The sequence below is a fragment of the Grammomys surdaster genome, unplaced genomic scaffold (genome assembly GCF_004785775.1).
Source record: "Grammomys surdaster isolate TR1022 unplaced genomic scaffold, NIH_TR_1.0 214, whole genome shotgun sequence".
NCBI classification, from domain to species: Eukaryota; Metazoa; Chordata; class Mammalia; order Rodentia; family Muridae; genus Grammomys; species Grammomys surdaster.
The window spans coordinates 1,275,206-1,292,697 of NW_021604659.1; the positions used below are offsets into that span (position 1 = coordinate 1,275,206).

Here is a 17,492-nt window from a genome sequence, read left to right on the forward strand (position 1 = left end):
AAATTGCTAAAGTAGATTACCTCAATTACTTGTTAAGGTGCTTCGTACAATGTTATTAAAAGTACTTTCAACATAAATACAAAGAAAGAGACCACCGGAAGAGTAAAGTCTTAGAAGAAAACACACATCTTTGACAAAAAGTAGGACGGACAAGAATCCCAGCACCAAGTGTTTCTGTCTCTGACACAATGGATAGTTTCCTCTTCCCTGACAGATGCTTCTAGAACTATGGAAAATCAGGACAGACTGTTTCTCAATCACATGCTAACTTTAAGAAAGAAAGTTCATGTCCCATTGGGCAGGAGTGGAATGATGTGACCACTGTGTAGGGAACGTGGCCTTCTTGGGAAGACACAAGCATGTCTCTGGGCACTTACAATGAGTTCGGAATCCCGCCCCATGGAAATGACCGTCCTGTTCACAGTCCTGAGAAGTTTCTCCATGATGATCTGGACATGCCTCTGAGTTGGTCCCTGGAGGAAAGAAACACCAATAAAAGCCAAAAGCACAGACCATAATGGTCTCCCAAGCCCAAGCACTTGTCACTAAATCCAGCTGCTCTGTATGGAGTCAATCAATTATAAGCCTTAACGAGATGAAAAATGGTCTTTGTCAAAGGCAAAAGCCTTCCCAAAGAAAACTGGAGGCCTTTTATTAATTATAGCCCATTAATGATAATTTGTTACATAATCGTAGCAAATTAATTTAAGCAAACCTTAAAACTAAAAGCAAATCCATTTAAACAATATAATGTTTATGATCCCTGGTGAGACCGCCAATTAGTCTTCCAGAGACGTTTGGCCATCTGTAAACGGAAGGCAGGCAGATAACAGCACCGACTGCTCTGCGTGTCACATCCTGATAACTTAACTGCCGCACAGAACAGAATGTTTTAGTACCAGGGCAGCAAATTATCTAAAATTCACAGTGCCATGGGGAGAATTTATTCCCTTGTTTAATGTGAAATGGGATTGTGGATTCTCTTCCATGCAATATGGCTTGAGTAGGCAGACACCTGAGCAATCTTTGCACAGTCAGAAGCTCTTCCTTGAGGTTGCCCTCCAACCTCTTTGCCCTGGCTTTTCTCTGAGAAATGCATAGGAACACTGGGGCTGCATCTGAGGAAGACATCCAAGCCCTGGGCAAGGGCCATGCCACTGATGACGCTGCCTCATCATCTGCCAAAGGTTATATCTGATCCTTTGAGCACAAACCATGCAGAATGGGGTAGCCAATCATCACTTTCAACTTTACTGGATTAAACAATACCTAGGGCATTAGTAAGGCGAAGCTTTAATTAGCTTTCCACAGAGCATTAGCTGAGAGGGTAAGACACACTCTGAGTATGGGTGGCAGTAGCTCATGAGATGGAGTCCTGGACAGAAAAAAAAAGGGGGGCGGGGGGAAAGGAGAAACCCACATGAACACCAATACCCCCTTTTTTTCTGCTAATAGATTTGCCCAAATGGAAGCAAGAAGCCTCCTGTAGCTATAGATAGACCCTGGCCCAGCCCTCCTGCTCCACCCACTTGCTTCAATGTTCTAGATCCTCTGAACTGTGAACCAAAATGAACGTCTCCTCCTTTAGTTGATTCTTATCAGGTCTTTAGTGAAAGCAAGGAAAAAAGTAAGTAATTCAGAGTGAGTGACTTACTCGTGAAAGGAGGGAACAAACAGGGCGTGTGTGTGTGTGTGTGTGTGTGTGTGTGTGTGTGTGCCCGCGCATCATGTACCAGGCAGGTATTTAGGTTATGCAGGAAAGAGTTCAGAACAAGCACAAGCCCTGTCTACTTAAAATTCTGATTAGAACTGGTGGCACCGACAGACAGGGCAAGCCCAGGCACATTGGGGAACCCTAGGCACACTAGAGCCCACCTCCAATCTTGCTCATGGGTTCAGTCTCCACTTACTGGTAACATACAGAGGTGTTTCTGTTCTGATCCCAGACACACCAGAATAATCAATGGCATTACCTAAATGTACACTTTACATGTACACAAACCGGCCTGAAGCAGATTCAGAGTAGAGAAATAAAAAGCCACTGGAATAAAAACAAGATTTAGAAATACAAGAGGGAGTTGCAAAGCTCAAGAAGCACTAGATGCTTCTACCTGTAGGGAATACAGCAGAGCTGCAGGAAACAAGGTTGACCTGGTTCATGTATTACTTAATAAATGCAACCACTATAAAAAAGAAGGGTAGCACACCCCCCCCTTCCAAGCCTTCACCTGATCTGAAGGATGAGAACCTTGGCCAAGAGAAACATCTTAAAAAAAAAAAAACCAAAAAAAAAAAAACATAGGAATAGGAAAACAAAGACTTGATTCAGTTCAGAAGGGTGAATGCTACAATGTAAATTTGACATACACATAAATAAAAAAGAATTCAAAGGTAAAAGCCTACAGAGAGAAAGGCCACTGCTCTTTCAACAAGGCAGTTCTTTTTGTAGCATGTGTCCAAGGCTTAGCCGATGGCGGGTGAGGGTGTCCATGGTATGATCTCCATGACTCACCACGTCCTTCCGGTACAGCACCTCCAGGATGTTGCTGAGCAGCTGGCAGCACGCCTCCAGATCCTCCTGCCTCTCTAAGTGGTACTTGAGCTGATCCGTCATCATGGGGAGCAGGATCTCTCTGCAGTCTGGATAGAACATAAGATTGTCAGTCAGTGGGAAACACCATGGAATCCCTCAGGTCTGCAAGAAAACTGAGAGCCCTCTCGAGTGTCTGATTCACAAGATGTGGAACGGAGATGAACACCCACGTAGGCAAACAGATTGATGACTAGGAAGCCATTTCCACTGATGTCAATCATTCACTGGAGGGTACATGCATGCATTTGCAGGTCTCTGTATAAACACAAGTCACAAACATGCTTATCACATATAAACACACATATGCACATCCCCCACGGTGTGATAGGTAATTTACTAGCATCTCTTATCTTCAACCCATTGACGCCCTTCCTTCTTATACAAGCTCTCTGGAGTAGGCTGAGGAGGCAAGATGAGAAAACAGAAACCAGAGGCAGAGAAACAGGAATGCAAACAGAACCTTGGGAGTTGAGTACTGGGTCACTGTGGGTTAGTTAGGAAGACACCAAGAACTAAACATACACAGAAGAACAGCAAGGGCTCAGGTTAAGGATGAAATGAAATTCCTAACTGTCTCTTCCAGGTTGGAAATCCAGCTGAATCGTAGCAGTATCCACATTCTACAATGGTCTGCCCATTTACAGCCCCTTGTTCTGACACCAGGGCAGCCATTTTCGCCTCCTTTAAGATGCAAAGCAGGTGAGCACAGCAGAACTCTGAGGAAATAGATGTAGCTGGTTTTCTGGATTGTACATTTTAGAATTTACAACATTAATGATACATAAAAGCATGTTTTGCATTAATGTTCCCTGACACTTTTTTTTATGGAACGAAAAGGAAATCACATACAACAATGAAAAAGCTCCTCCACACATTCAGAAACACACTCTGAACTCAAAATTGCACACTGAACTTTCCCAAGGACAACAGTTTAATGAGAGACTGGAGAGGAAGCCCCTTCCTGCACAAGGTAGGAAGAATAAGAAATAAATAACACAAGGCCCTCTGCCCTATGGTCTCCCAATGGAACACATGGAGATAGCTCAACCAGGGCATTCTCAAATTTCACTTGTATCTTCTCCCTAGAGAGAGAATAGGAGGAGTTCCATGTTCCAGAAGCGGTATGGCCCAGTGTGTGTATACTTGATGATTAATCGTCACTGTCAACTTGACAGGATTTAGAATCACCTCAACAACACACCTCTGGATTGTCTTGGAGGGTTTCTCCAGAGAGCTTTAACTGAAGATGGCAGACTGACTCTGATTATGGGAGGTGCTATAGGATGGGGTTGGGTCTAGGCGTGAATAAGAAAGAAAACATTTAAAAAGCAGCTGAGCCAGGATTTCCTGCCTTTTGCTTCCTGTTCTGTTCAAATATGATGTGGTAATGAGTGACAACCAGAGCTGTTCCTGCCACCATGGCTCCCGCCCATGGGCCAAAAGAAACCCTTAATCCCTTAGGATGACTCTTGACAGATATTTGGTCACGGAGATAAAAGAACAAACAAACAAATGAACCTAGGTAATCCAATGTGAATACTTAGCTTCCCCATTGATACCAAATTTTAATAATAAACCTCTGTACAGATGTAATGCATACAGCAGGCCAGAACTGCTGGATATGATACCAGGAGCTGTCTAGAATCCTGGAGAAAGCCGGGGCAGAGAGGACAGCACATAGCAAGGGTGCTGTCTGAGCTGAGAAGTTGACCCCTTTGTGTCTGGATCTACAGTGTCAGGAAGAATTCATCCTAATTTACTGCTGTCTCACCTATCCCTGCCAATGAGCCCATGGAAGAATTGAAGTGCTTTGCTGATAGGACCATACATACCCCTTGAGCTTAACAGACATACTCCAACATCTCAAGGTATGCTGCCACTCAGGAGACAGCACAGATGCAAGAACTGCCCAAAGATAGAGTACTAAGGGAAACAGTGCAAGAAAATTACCCCGGAACACGCTGTCAACAACAACCCACCCCAGATGCCTTTCCTACAGACTTTCAATGTTCACAAGCTACAGAGATACCTTCACTTAAACTACAACTGCTGCCTTGAGCTACATGTAACACCTAACGCAGAGTGACCATCCAAACCAGTACCTAAGAATGCTCCCTTAGAGAACAATGCCCAAGCCTTGTCATTCAGATGGGCCCTCCCAGAGAGCGCCAATTCAATACCTCCAGCTGAGCCCTCCTTAACTTCTGCTGGGAACACATGACCTCTATATGCCTCTATAACTCAAGACAGAACAAGCCCTGTGCTAAGCCTATCCGTCTAGTTACTAAGCATGTGACTGCCACCATTCTGGAGGTCACATGGATTTCCAAGGTATCTCAGGAGAAAGGGGCAGAGCTGTTAACACAGATGTTCTCAACCTGTAGGTTTCAACCCCTTTAGGGAACAAATGATCCTTTCACAGGGGTCACCTAAGACCATCAGAAAACCCAGATATTTACATTACGATTCACAACAATCACAAAATGACAGTTATGAAGTAGCAATGAAAATAATTTTATGGTTGGGAGTTACCACAACATGAGGAACTACAATAAGGGTCATAGCTTTAACCACTCTGCTAAGACACAATTAGCAGAAAGCCTTGTGAACTGGCTAGCACTGGCTGGAGAATGGACCTGTCCATGAATGGTTCAGTGAGAGCTGAGTGTTAGGCTCTGGAACCAGATGTCCTGGCCGTATAGTCCCATTTATCTGCTGTCCTGGGAAAGTAGTAGTGGACTACACTGTTCTCGGAGCGGACTGTGCTGATTCCATTTGTCAGTATTACCTCAGGGTGAAGGAGGCCATTCTGCACCCTCATCTCAGGCAGGGAGATACTGCCCACCATGTTTGGTTCCCTCATAGGAGTGCCCACCACTAGGTCTTATCAACTTCAGTCAGCTCTTGGGCTCTGTGTCTTGGTGAGAAGCAACTCCACTGACAGTTTGTCATGTTTAAAGCTATTTTAAGCAGGACTTGAAGCCTCATATCTGTAATCCCAAAACTCAGGAGCCTAAGACAAGAGGACAACTGTGAGTTCAAGCCACCCAGGGCTACTTAATGAGATCCACACTAGCCTGGGTTACATTGTGGTGAGAAAATGAAACAAAAATATTCAAGAGCAGAACAATTTCCTTCATTCACCTCCCCGAGAAGATAAAAAGTCATTGGCTAGGCTTTCTGACAAATGAGTGTCAAGCTGTGCTGGGAAATGGGGAAGAGAATACTGTACCTGTGAAGACAGAGGGAGGTGGTGTCTCAGGAAGGACTTGACACAAAGTACTCCGCTGAGGCTCTAGGAAAGGGCACCACCACCATCACCAAACTATCTCTGCATTCAGCTCCACATCTGAACAGAGATGAACAGACCCACCAGACAGACCAGGAGGTTTGTCAGATGTCCCTGAAGGCCAGAAGTCACACTGTCCAAACCAGGAATTTGGGGCAGGCTTCCAAGAATATACTGTACAGCATTGTCTACCACTGTGCCATCAGAAACCTACTGTGCAACGGAAGAAACCCAATGTCCCCAGTATCTGTTGGGGACATACGCCAGAGTCATAGGCAAAGGAGGCATACTCTACATGTCCAGATCTACATTCATGGACCACCAGAAATACTGTCTGCATTAACTATGCTTCTTTGCACTGGACAGTAGACTCTTGAGAGTTTCCTGTTCAATAAAAGAAGTAATTTCAGCATATAAACCAAGGCCTGAGCATGTGTGTGTGTGTGTGTGTGTGCATGTCAGCGTGTGTGCGTGTGTGTGTGTCTGTGTGTCTGTGTGTCTGTGTGTCTGTGCGTGCAGATGTGCAGTACTTTCTCTCCCTTAGAGGTCAGTTACCATGGACTACCATACACATTCATTTTACTTGTGAACCACAGCAATTCACACCTGCTAAGTGGTGAGGAAGGCCTTGCCATTCACAGCAGCCCAGCCCCATCCTTGGCAGACAGCTGAAGGACAAACACCCTCAACAAGAATGCTTCCATCTCACAGGGATTCTGGTTTTACTGGATGGTTTCCAAGCCCATCTGGACAATAGCTACACACTGAACAAGAGGGCGTGTTTGTGTGTTAACTTGCTTTACTTTGCAAGTCCATGCAGATGGTAGGAAGACTAAAGTGCAGGCAGATCTACTGTCCAGTACTGTACCCAGCCCTTAATGAATACTAGCTGTTTAAATTACAATTTTTATAATTTGTATTATTGTGTGTGCAATTTGTATTATGCAAGGCCAGGCTCTTTGAATGAATGTACACCAGGAAAATTAATGCCTTACAGTGGCCTTAGATTAGATCTACCCACACAGTAGCTATTCTGCTGCCTGCTCCCAAAGAACTGAATAACATAAGTATTGTAAAAATTCTTTTCTTTTTTTTGAGACATGGTATCCCAATGTAGCTGAGGCTAGACTCTAACTCATAATCCTATCTCAGTTACCCAAATATTGAAGTTATAACCACATGCACACAATATCCATCAAACAAACAAACCTTCCTGTTTGTTTGTTTGGGTCTTTTCTAGGCCTGTATTTCAATCTACAGAAGTTAAATGTTATTAAATGTTAGATCCTAGTGCGACCCAAAAAAGTATATGCTACATCATAGATGGCACACACCTGCAGGAGAAGATTTTACAACCTCAGTGGCTGTGACAGAAGTCTCCTGTGCCACACAATGGAAATTCCAACTGGGTATGTGCAATATCCTTTCACAAGGACAGAATATCATATCCAGAAAGCCAATGAAACAAAATAAATAGCCTGAATCTATTCCCAGCACAACTTTTAAAAAACCTATATTAAAGGAAAAACACATTTATTTTACATATCTCAAATAAATCACTGACAGACAGACTCTGGAAAACTCTGGATTGTCTGCCCACAAACTGATAGACTCTGGCTCATGTCGTGAAACTCTTAAAAAGGCTTTTGATGAGTTCAACCATATATTTAAAGAAAAAAAATAAAATCATAATGCATACATGCACATAGAACATTTAAATAGGACAGTTATTTGGGAAGGGGGAGAGAATTAGCAGGATAGGAAAGGGGACAAGAGGGTAACAGGAAAGTAAATTATCAACCAAAATATATGACATGCTTTAGAAACATATCACTACAAAACTCATTGCCTTGTACAACAAACAATTTTAATAAAATTAAAAATAAAAACAAGATGTTTCTATAGCATGTAAGAGGCCAAGTGTTAAATCACAGCACAGAAAAATGAAACAAGACAAAATACAAAAGAACATAGAAAACAAAAAATTAAGGCTGGAATGCAGCCAGACTACTAGAATGTCTGTAGGCGCTGAGTTCAATCCCCAGCACCATAAAGAAACAGATATGGCGGTTCATGCTTGCCATCCCTGCATTTGTGACAAGAAGGTGGAAGATCCGAAGGTCAAGATCGTCTGTTCCATACTGAATTCTTGGCTAGCCTGGTCTATGTGAGCTATTGTTTTGAAACAGGTAGAGTACATGTTTCGAGTGTTACCAGCTGTGAGAGAAGGAGACTGGAACATTGCTGCTAACAGAACTAACAGAATAGCACTAGGAGTAAAGAATATGAGAGTTACTCCACTCTGAATAAACTAAGAAGAAAAAAACCTGAAATATATACTTTGAATTGTATGTAAATATATCTGAATAAAAATATCTTACAATTTGAAGACTAAATGAAAATGATGATAACAGCAATTATAAAGTCCAGCAGCCCCTCTGTGGATCTCGGGCACATCACCTAAATGTTCCAGGCATCCCATTTTCCTGTCTCCACAATGGCACCACACTTAGTCGCCTCCCCTTTTATCCTGGGAACTAACAATACCACGCCTGAACTTAGCAGACAGTGAGGGAGAGCAAACACCAGCTCTTACAAAGGACACAAGTGGTCAATACAATGTCTCCTCAAGAAAATGTGCGCTAAGACCTCACAGCTGCACGGTCCAGTATGGTGGTCACTGGACACGAAGCCAAATTGGTGCATCCAAAGGTAGAATTTATAACTGGATTTAATTTGCTTATTATTTGAGACTCTCATCTGTGTATACCCATATTCCTTCCCACTCAGCCACCACCCACAATAACTCTCCTTCCTAACTTCATATCATCTGTCCTTTTATGATGAGACTGGCCCCTCTAGGCTTATATGTTTGAATGCATGATCTGCAGTTCATGGAATGTTTGGGAAGAATTAGGAAATTTGGCCTTATTGGAGTAGGTGTGGCCCTGGGGAGTGGGCAGTGAGGTTCTAAAAGCCCATACCAAGACACTTCTCTCTCTCTCTCTCTCTCTCTCTCTCTCTCTCTCTCTCTCTCTCTCTCTCTCTCTCTCAATCTCTCTCTCAATCTCTCTCTGCCTGCAGATCAGGATGTAAGCTCTTAGCCCTCCAGACTTGCCATCACACTTCCTGCCTTGATAATTATGGACTAACCCTCTGAAACCATAAGCAAGCCTCCAATTAAATGCTTTACGTTCTAAGGCTCACCTTGGTCATGGTGATTCTTCACAGCAATAGAATAAATGACTAAGACACTAAGCACAGTTAGCACTTTCCATATGGGCATAGGTGTGGGGCATCACTGAACCAAAGAAAATTTCCCAGTGACCAGCCCCTCAAAGAATATCTCTCTCCAGCAACTAACATTTTTCAACAGACCCTCAGAGAGGGGTGGGGCCTAGAGAGTATCTCCCCCATTAATAGGAGAACTTTGAATGGCTATTAATACTACAATACCAACCTTCTACATAAGGTGTGCCCACTGGTACAATAGTGGCAGCACTGTTATGCAGTAATTAACTGCATTCTGATTAGATTTGAGGATTGTTCGGCAAGAGGAAAGTTCATGTCTAGCACTGTAATTCTGGTCAAAAGCCCTTGGCTGTGTAGGTAACAGGCCCTAGGGCAGGCTATTCTATTACTATTTTGCTAAATGGTCATCTTGTCAAACTGCCTTCTAAATGAGTATGTTTACAATCATGGAGCTGGATTTAATTTTAATAAATGAATTGCAAGTTCAGATGTTTAAAAGTGGTGTTTAATCTAGTTACTGCAAACAACTGTTAAGAAAAACAAATCACATTATACATTGAAGACTAAAGATCCAGGGTCTCAGATAGAGTAAGAATTTAGCATTTAAATTGTGCTATAAGTCACAACACAATGAACTTCTCAGACTCGGCATGGATAAAAGAATATAAAGCATGGCATTAGTGAGTCTTAGATAGAATTCAGACTGCAATGACATTTTGGATAAAATATATGACTGACTTACATTGCTTCAAACTACATTTGCTGAGGACTAGGGAATTTAAAATGATATTCAAGGCTCATCATCTACTTCTGGAGGAACCACAGGCTAAGGATGTAAGAAAGCAGATGAGGAGGAGTCCCTACAATTCTTCACTTTAATGAATGAGGCTGATTCATGGCCACAGCTTTCTGACCACGCCCCCGTCACAGAGGGGCCCAGGACTTCTTTATACCTGTCAGTACCACTGGAGGCATAACAGCAGAAAGCATAGCTGCCATATTTAATTCTGCCATATTCAGATACCAAGGAAGGCAACTCAGCCCAGTACCCAGGCAAGGGGAAGGCACTGCTATGGACCCACATTCTATACAAGAAGTCATGAGGATGACACCAACCATGACACCAACCACCTTCCATGCATTCCCTTCTCCATATTCTGTGATGATCACAGACTCCAATCATTCAACATCTGCTCATCTGCAGCTGTGAGGGCCAAAGCCAGGATGATTAATGCTCTGGTAATGGGCACAGAGTAAAAAATATTAATCTTTATAAAAGGTATTCAACAGGCATCATCGGCTTATAAATGTCCAAGCAGAATATCCGTCTATAACCCCATTACAGCTCTACATTAAAATAAGACACAAAAATGAGAATGAATTTGTCCATTTAAAGCATTCATTTTTATGAACACTGAGTAATGTGCTTCTTAATTTTTAGTTCGGTCACATTAAACAAATGATCCATAAAGTGCATTTAATAACCTTGTGTGTGCTGCATAGAACCAAAAGCCAGAATAACACTTTTAATGAGAATTAAACAGTAAGAGCCATATTAATGGGGAATGCTTGCTATTCATCTTTTATAGACAATCATCTTGTTTCCCTACCATTTAGGAACCCTGTGCCTGTGTTTCAATATGCTGAAGTGATTGTCTCTATATACATGAGTCTTTAAGCAACAGTGGCTCAAAGACTGTATCTGTACTAGAAGGGGTCACAGAAGCCATCTACTGATCTCTAGACTGTCCAGATGTAGGTACCAGGAATATGGTGACAGGTACAGCCAGCAACCGTACTGTTAAGCAAAAGCTGAGCTGGCATTAGCCACCACACTCCCAAGTCAGAGAACTTGGTGAAAAAAGACCCATGCCGGTGCATATCCCTGTGGGCATATAGAAATGTCGCGTACTAAGCCATCTCCCCCAAAATCATTTTTAAGTAAGAAGTTATGAAGCTTGCAGTGCCAGGAGAAGAAACCAGCAGCAAGCCACTCTTCTGGAATGTTGTTTGCAGATCTGCAGGACTGAGCACACACAGATATCTAGTACAACATTTCCATTCCTGACAGCTGGGCAGCACCTTGTAAAGTATTCTGGTCAGCACAGTGCCACTTGCCTGTGTGCTAAAAGGATCAGAAATGTGGCAATCTGTGATTCAGCCTTGAGGTACCTAATGTCATGGAATTTTAATTGAGAAGATGACAGAGCAAGTAAGAGGCTTGGGAAATTGGAAAGATGAGCAGAGAGGCATGAAGACTGTCAAACAACGGGAAGGAAAACTTAGTGGGTGATGACAACTGCTACCCAGTCTGATGACCAGAATCCCATCCCCGAGGCTCACAAGGTTGAAAGACAGAACTCACTCTTTCAAGTAGAACACTAGACCTCCACATGCACACTGTAGCACGCATGAGTGTGCACACAGAAAGGAATAAATACATATAAAAAAAATACATTTTAAAACCTGGCCAAATGTATGACTCCTGTGTTTGGACATGAAACCTTGCACAGAAGCAGAAAGGTTTATGAAGAGCACTGGGCAGTAGAGTCTCTTGATGTTTGAGACTGGAGAAGTACAACAGCAGAGCTGAAGTTCTAGTGGAATTGCTCTAAGTACGATGTCTCCTCATTAGGAAAGAAAATCCAACAGAAAGGCTACAAAATGAGCCCCATGTAAATACACACACACACACACACACACACACACACACACATGCAAAAACATAGACTGAAATAGAATGGAAGGAAATATTGATTGGAAAATCTGGTCCTGTGAGCAGTCTACTGTCTTTAAGTGAAGAGAAGCAGGTCAAAGAGGCAGTGTGTTGATTTGGCAAGGAAGTCTACAAGTCTGCTCCCATGTGGAAAGAATCTCCAATCATGTAGAAGAAGAAAACAGACACAGCATCCATGGTCTAGAGGTGGTGGCTGGGGCGGGGCATGCTGCTAGCTGATCTAATAGGTCGCCATACACAGCATTTAGTCAGAGTGGTTCTGAGCACATGCCACTCTTGGTGGCTCTAGCAAACAGAGATGAGTGTTAAGAACATGTGGATAAAGGCAGTTTACCCTGTAGGACGGTCTGTGCCCTTAGAGGTAGATTTATGGCTGTTGCAGGGTAGAGTCATGGCAGGTGCAAAATTTCCACTGTTCAGGACAACATTTGATACAATAAGAGCTAAACTTTCAGGCGTAGAAAGAATCAAGGGATGTAGGCTGAGAAATTGATTTTCCAGGTACCTAATGATAGCATGATTAGATATGAGACAAATGGGGACAGACACTTCTTAAACTGCTCTTCCTAGATCTACCTACATACAAGAACAGAAACAAGAGCCTACCAGAGGTGGGCTCAAAGTAGAGTCAACAGAGATTAATATGTAGATGAATAACACCATAAAGAGCTGATGGTTTTAGCCATCTCTTTACAAACTACAACCCCCACCAACGCCATCCCACAGAAAGAGAAGTGACATACTATTAAAACCCTGTGGACATATGAGAACACCACTATATGATTTATTTATACTTAATTTACAGATGTGTTCATTTATCCATTTATTATGTTTTTTTCCTTCCTTCATATAGTGTTGAAGTAAATTCAGCTTTCGGAGAGAATTACTCATGCAGTGAGCGTGAAACAGTTTAAGGAGTGTGTAGATGATCGATCTGAAACAAGCTAGAGCCTTAATCAGCACCATAGTGCTGGACAGCTCCCCGTCTGGGTCTCTGCTTTCATACAGGGCTTCTTACTCAACTCTGACACCCTCATCTGGAAATTGAGTGAATTAGTCTTTTCCAACTCTATATTTTTATGTTCATGACTCTGAAGTCTCTCAAAGGAATCAAACTTGCTAACCAAAAGTCCTGAGCACTTAGTAGGTGATCTATAAATTATGGTGAACTTCAAATGAGTATAACTAAGAAACTCTTATATTCAATAAGCTATTTCTAAAAGCATGTGCTGCTGTAACAAGTGGCCTCTGGACAAACACATATAATGACAGACACAGAGAAAGACCTACAGAGCGAGGGTTGGAAAAGGTATTGGATACCAGATAAAGATTGAAAGTTTCCTTCAGGCAATGGGAAGAGGGTGGGGAGAGCTTGAAAGAGAAAGTGATGTTTATATTCCAGCATTATTTAAAAGAGTTAGTCTTCAGGGTTCGCAGCTGGCAACATTCATTAGAAGTCATCAGCACAGCTATCTAATTAAAGTCTTCCAGAATGCCTTATGAGTGGGACATTAAGTGACTGTGGCAAAATTAGCCCCAACCCCAATTTTTCCTCTGTGTACAACATCTATCAAGTTAACAAAACTACTTGAGAATAGCTCGGGGTTTAAGATTTGGTTTTTCACAGTAGAAAAACTCAAGAAATACTGTTTTGATTTGTTGATGGATCAAAGCATTAAAACGATAGATTTTATTACATTATGAATTAAGCAGTTTCTCGGGTGTATGACCTAAAGCAGAAGAAATTGATGAACAGGGCAGGTTTTAGAGATAGATGTTTTCTACTTAGGGTCTGGCTACTGTGAAGAGCACTCTGACTTCAGTATTTCCTAATCTCAAAGTCCTGGTAAGTCTGTGGGCATCACCCAGGGCCTTCGAAGGGCTGCTATAACTAATGCTCCCGCCATTAGCAAAGAGTTTTACTCCGTGTGATCACTGGGAGAATTATTCACCTTGAAAGGAAGGATGAAACACATCATTTAAACTCCCTGGCCCTGCATTTTAAAGAGGCTTCCTATTATTCAAAACCGAGGATACATGAGTTTCCATGGGGCAGGTGAGCACTGTTGGACAAGGAGTCTGCCCTTAGATTGACTTCTGTAGTTGTGATAGAAGACTGTCAACATAGAACTTGGGAAGATCACAGTTTAAATTACACTTGCAAGCCATAGACCATCACTGAGGGCTTTTGGAGCAGGAACTCAAGGTAGGATCGCTTGCTATTCCACCGAGAATTACCTGAGACCAGGGTACCCAGCTAGGATAGGGTCTATCTGCTAAAGGGAAGGAAGGAGTATATGAAGGCCAGGGTTTAAGAGAATGGCTCCCTTCTCTCTCCTGCTCACAGCAGGAGTCCAGCCGCCAGGAAAGCAATAGCCACAGACAAACCAAACCCTGGCGAGGAGGTTTACAACTACCAGTGTATTAAAATATTACCAAGACCAAGACTTGCTACTACACTTTAAGACAAATATGGTCATACATGACTCATCCAATCTCACACTCCCCTCTAAAACCAACAAGCACAGATACAAGAAAATGTATGTATCAAGCTGTAAAATGAAACCTGTCAATCACCTAGGTCCTTGTCAGGATGGGAAGATGGAAAAGCTATGTCTGGGAAAACAAGGAAACTGTTCCATGTTAATCAGAACAAGCTTTCCCATTGTCTAGGATCTGGAAGAGCAAGCATGTGTAGAGAAGGAGAAAGTTCCAAAAGGAACCTCCGTTTTCTCAAGCCTCCCTGCAAGCATAGGGAATACTCTTGACTAGGTTATACCATGATGCTAGACAGGTGGATTCACTTTATCCCAATTCCCATACCATCAACATAAAAAAGTTGGGTGTGAATAAATCCTATACTCAGTGTCCCGATGTTTGATTTAATTACACTAGAACTTTTCATTTCTGTAATAGAATTTAAGCTTTAATTTTTCCCAGCTTTTGTCAGATATGTGGGCAACAACATAATCACATGGGAACAAAGCCACAAATGCACAAATTATGAGACGTCGACCTTTCCCTCTCTTTGTATCTTGCTTTGAAAATCTGCTCGCTCCACACCGCAGATGATATTCAAGAGTCGTCATTCTGCGCAGCACATAATCTGTTTAGCCAGCTTTCAAGTAGGCAAGTCACATCAGAGACCAGGCTCGGAAGCCATTACCACCCATTCATTGGCTCTCATGCACAGCATGCTAATGAGCCCAAGGCCCTTCACCTCAGCACAGGAGCAAAAACAGGACATCCAAGGCAGATGATGGGGGATGGGTGAGGCATGCCAGCATAAGAACTAGACCCAGAATACATCCTGAGTCTGGAACAATGTCATTCACTGAGTAATTGCTACCTATGGAACCATTGTATAGTCTGAAACTAGCTTCCGAGTCTGACCGTGAGTACACTATTGTTGAAGCTGGGTAATGGGGACATAAGTACATATTCCAGCCTTCTTTCTACCCTTCAATATAATGGTAATTTCCTCCCTGTTTTCCACATGAAAGTATACTGAATTTAGAGGCAGGTCCATCCTCCCACATGTGGCTTGACACCATGAAATCCTTAAGCCAGAAGAACAGTGTACAACAGAGAAGAAGGCTGGCCTCCAATGAGCCAGTTTCATACAGCACAACATCCAGTGGCAACCGTATCTCCTGCTATAGCCCAACAAACCCCCACTGGGTACATCTTTCCTTTCCCTGTCTGCAAATGGGAGAAGTGGTGAGAGAAAGCAGCCTAGGCCCACAGGATCTTGTGTGTGTGAGTGCACAGCTCACTATGGTAAAGCTTGCCTGCTGTAGTTATGTACTGTCAGGTGACCACTCATGCGTGCTGACCATAGGTCCCGACCAGACTTTAATGGCTAGAAACACAACCACTCTGATTATCTGTACAAAGATGTTTCTTGCCCCCAAACACCCCAGATAAGACAGTGCTCATACACCTTCCACAGGATAGCTTAGCTTAAGCTGGCACTGAGTCCAATTCCTGACTGGCAACAGGTATCATCTGTAACCCCTTGAGGGTGTATGGCAACCATTCTGAGAAACCTGGAACACATCTTCAAGACTGCTCGAAGCTGTTTTCCCAGAAAACACCCCTAATTAGTGCCCAAAGTGGATCGTTTTCTTGTTCTCAGCTTGCTTCAGAACTGGAGGTGATTTAGGCTGAAGTCCAGCCTTTGCCCTGGGGATCCCACAGTGACCTCAAGGATTCTATCACTGGTACACCAAGAGCACACCCAAGGCACTTCGCAAAGGTGTACCACATTCCATAGAGCAGGCAGCAAAGCCAACTTCTACAAAGTTCTAAAGATCGGAACCCAAGACAGAGAAGAAAGCATGAAAACCTCAGCTGCCATATCTCATCTGAAAATGGCTTGACTTTAAATATTTATACAAATGTGGCAGGGACTACTTTATAAAAGTAATGGCATCTTTGTGTGAATAGACCGGCCAGAAGATTTCAGCTGTTCATCTTTTCCTGACAAGGAGAGAAGACAGCAGTTGGCTGCTTGGGAGGACAGAGCCCGCAAATGAGAAAAATGGTGTCTTTTTGTGTTATTCCAACCCAGAAATATTCTTACCATCAAAACCCATAAATAGGGGAAATTTCAGATTGGTCAAAACATTCTAAAAGGCTTGAGGACAGCCACTCAGTGATCAGAACACATTTAGGAAGCTGATTATAACATAGACAGCAGATGCTGATTGGCTGCAAGATGAGAAGCTCCAGACTGATTTTGTCTTGGCCTACGATCATTTTGGATTTAAATATTTCACACATGTCATTTATTAGGCTGGGTACAACTTGCAATAGAGATCGAAATTCAAGGCAGGGCTTGGTGAGATGGCTCATTTAATAAAGTGCTTGCCTTGCCAGCATGAGGACCCAGCACCCACATAAAGAGCGAGTCATGGCCACATGTGCCTGCCAATCCCAGAACTGGGAAGATAAAAACAGGAAGGTGCCTGGGGGCCAATGACAAAATGTAACAAAAGGAACATGTTTGATGTTTGGTGAAAGACTCTCAAAACCTAAGGTAGAGAGTGATGGAGGAAGGAATCGGATGCTAGCCTTTGCACTCATATATACAGATTTATGTGTACACACATACACGTGTGTGCACGCACACACACTGGCCTTTGCACTCATATATAAAGATGCATGTACACACACATACACTGGCTTTTGCACTCACATATACAGATTCATGTACACAAACACACACACACATACACACAAAGTCAAAAGTATGGCACTATATTTAAAACAATGTATTATTTTAAAAGTTAGTATTAAATCACTTTGAACTCAAATAATTTATTTATATGTTGTTCAGTTCAAAGAAAACCCAAGACAGTGTATAAAAGTGAGACTCTGAAAACAAGAGTGGAAATAAACAGTACAGCTAAATGGGAAGAGGGAGTCATCCGACAGCCAGGTTGAGATGAGCACTGGGCATGAGCAGCAGGGTCCCTTCAAGCTTCCCAGTAGCAGAAGAAAGAAAGAAAGAGAGAAAGAAAAAGAAGGAGGGAGGGAGGGAGGGAGGGAGGGAGGGAGGGAGGGAGGGAGGGAAGGAAGGAAGGAAGGAAGGAAGGAAGGAAGGAAGGAAGGAAGGA

The 17,492-nt window shown here is 42.8% G+C and overlaps 1 protein-coding gene across 1 annotated transcript in view; it reads right to left on the reverse strand.

The window, feature by feature from the left end:
* Positions 1-17,492, reverse strand: part of Dock1 (dedicator of cytokinesis 1) — a 508,897-nt gene that overhangs the window by 299,590 nt on the left and 191,815 nt on the right. Inside the window, exons 26-27 of the mRNA XM_028772526.1 lie at positions 2,513-2,640; positions 378-473 (exon numbers count right to left, since the gene is read on the reverse strand). Coding sequence (XP_028628359.1) covers positions 378-473; positions 2,513-2,640 — 224 coding nt within the window. The remainder of the gene's footprint in view (positions 1-377; positions 474-2,512; positions 2,641-17,492) is intronic.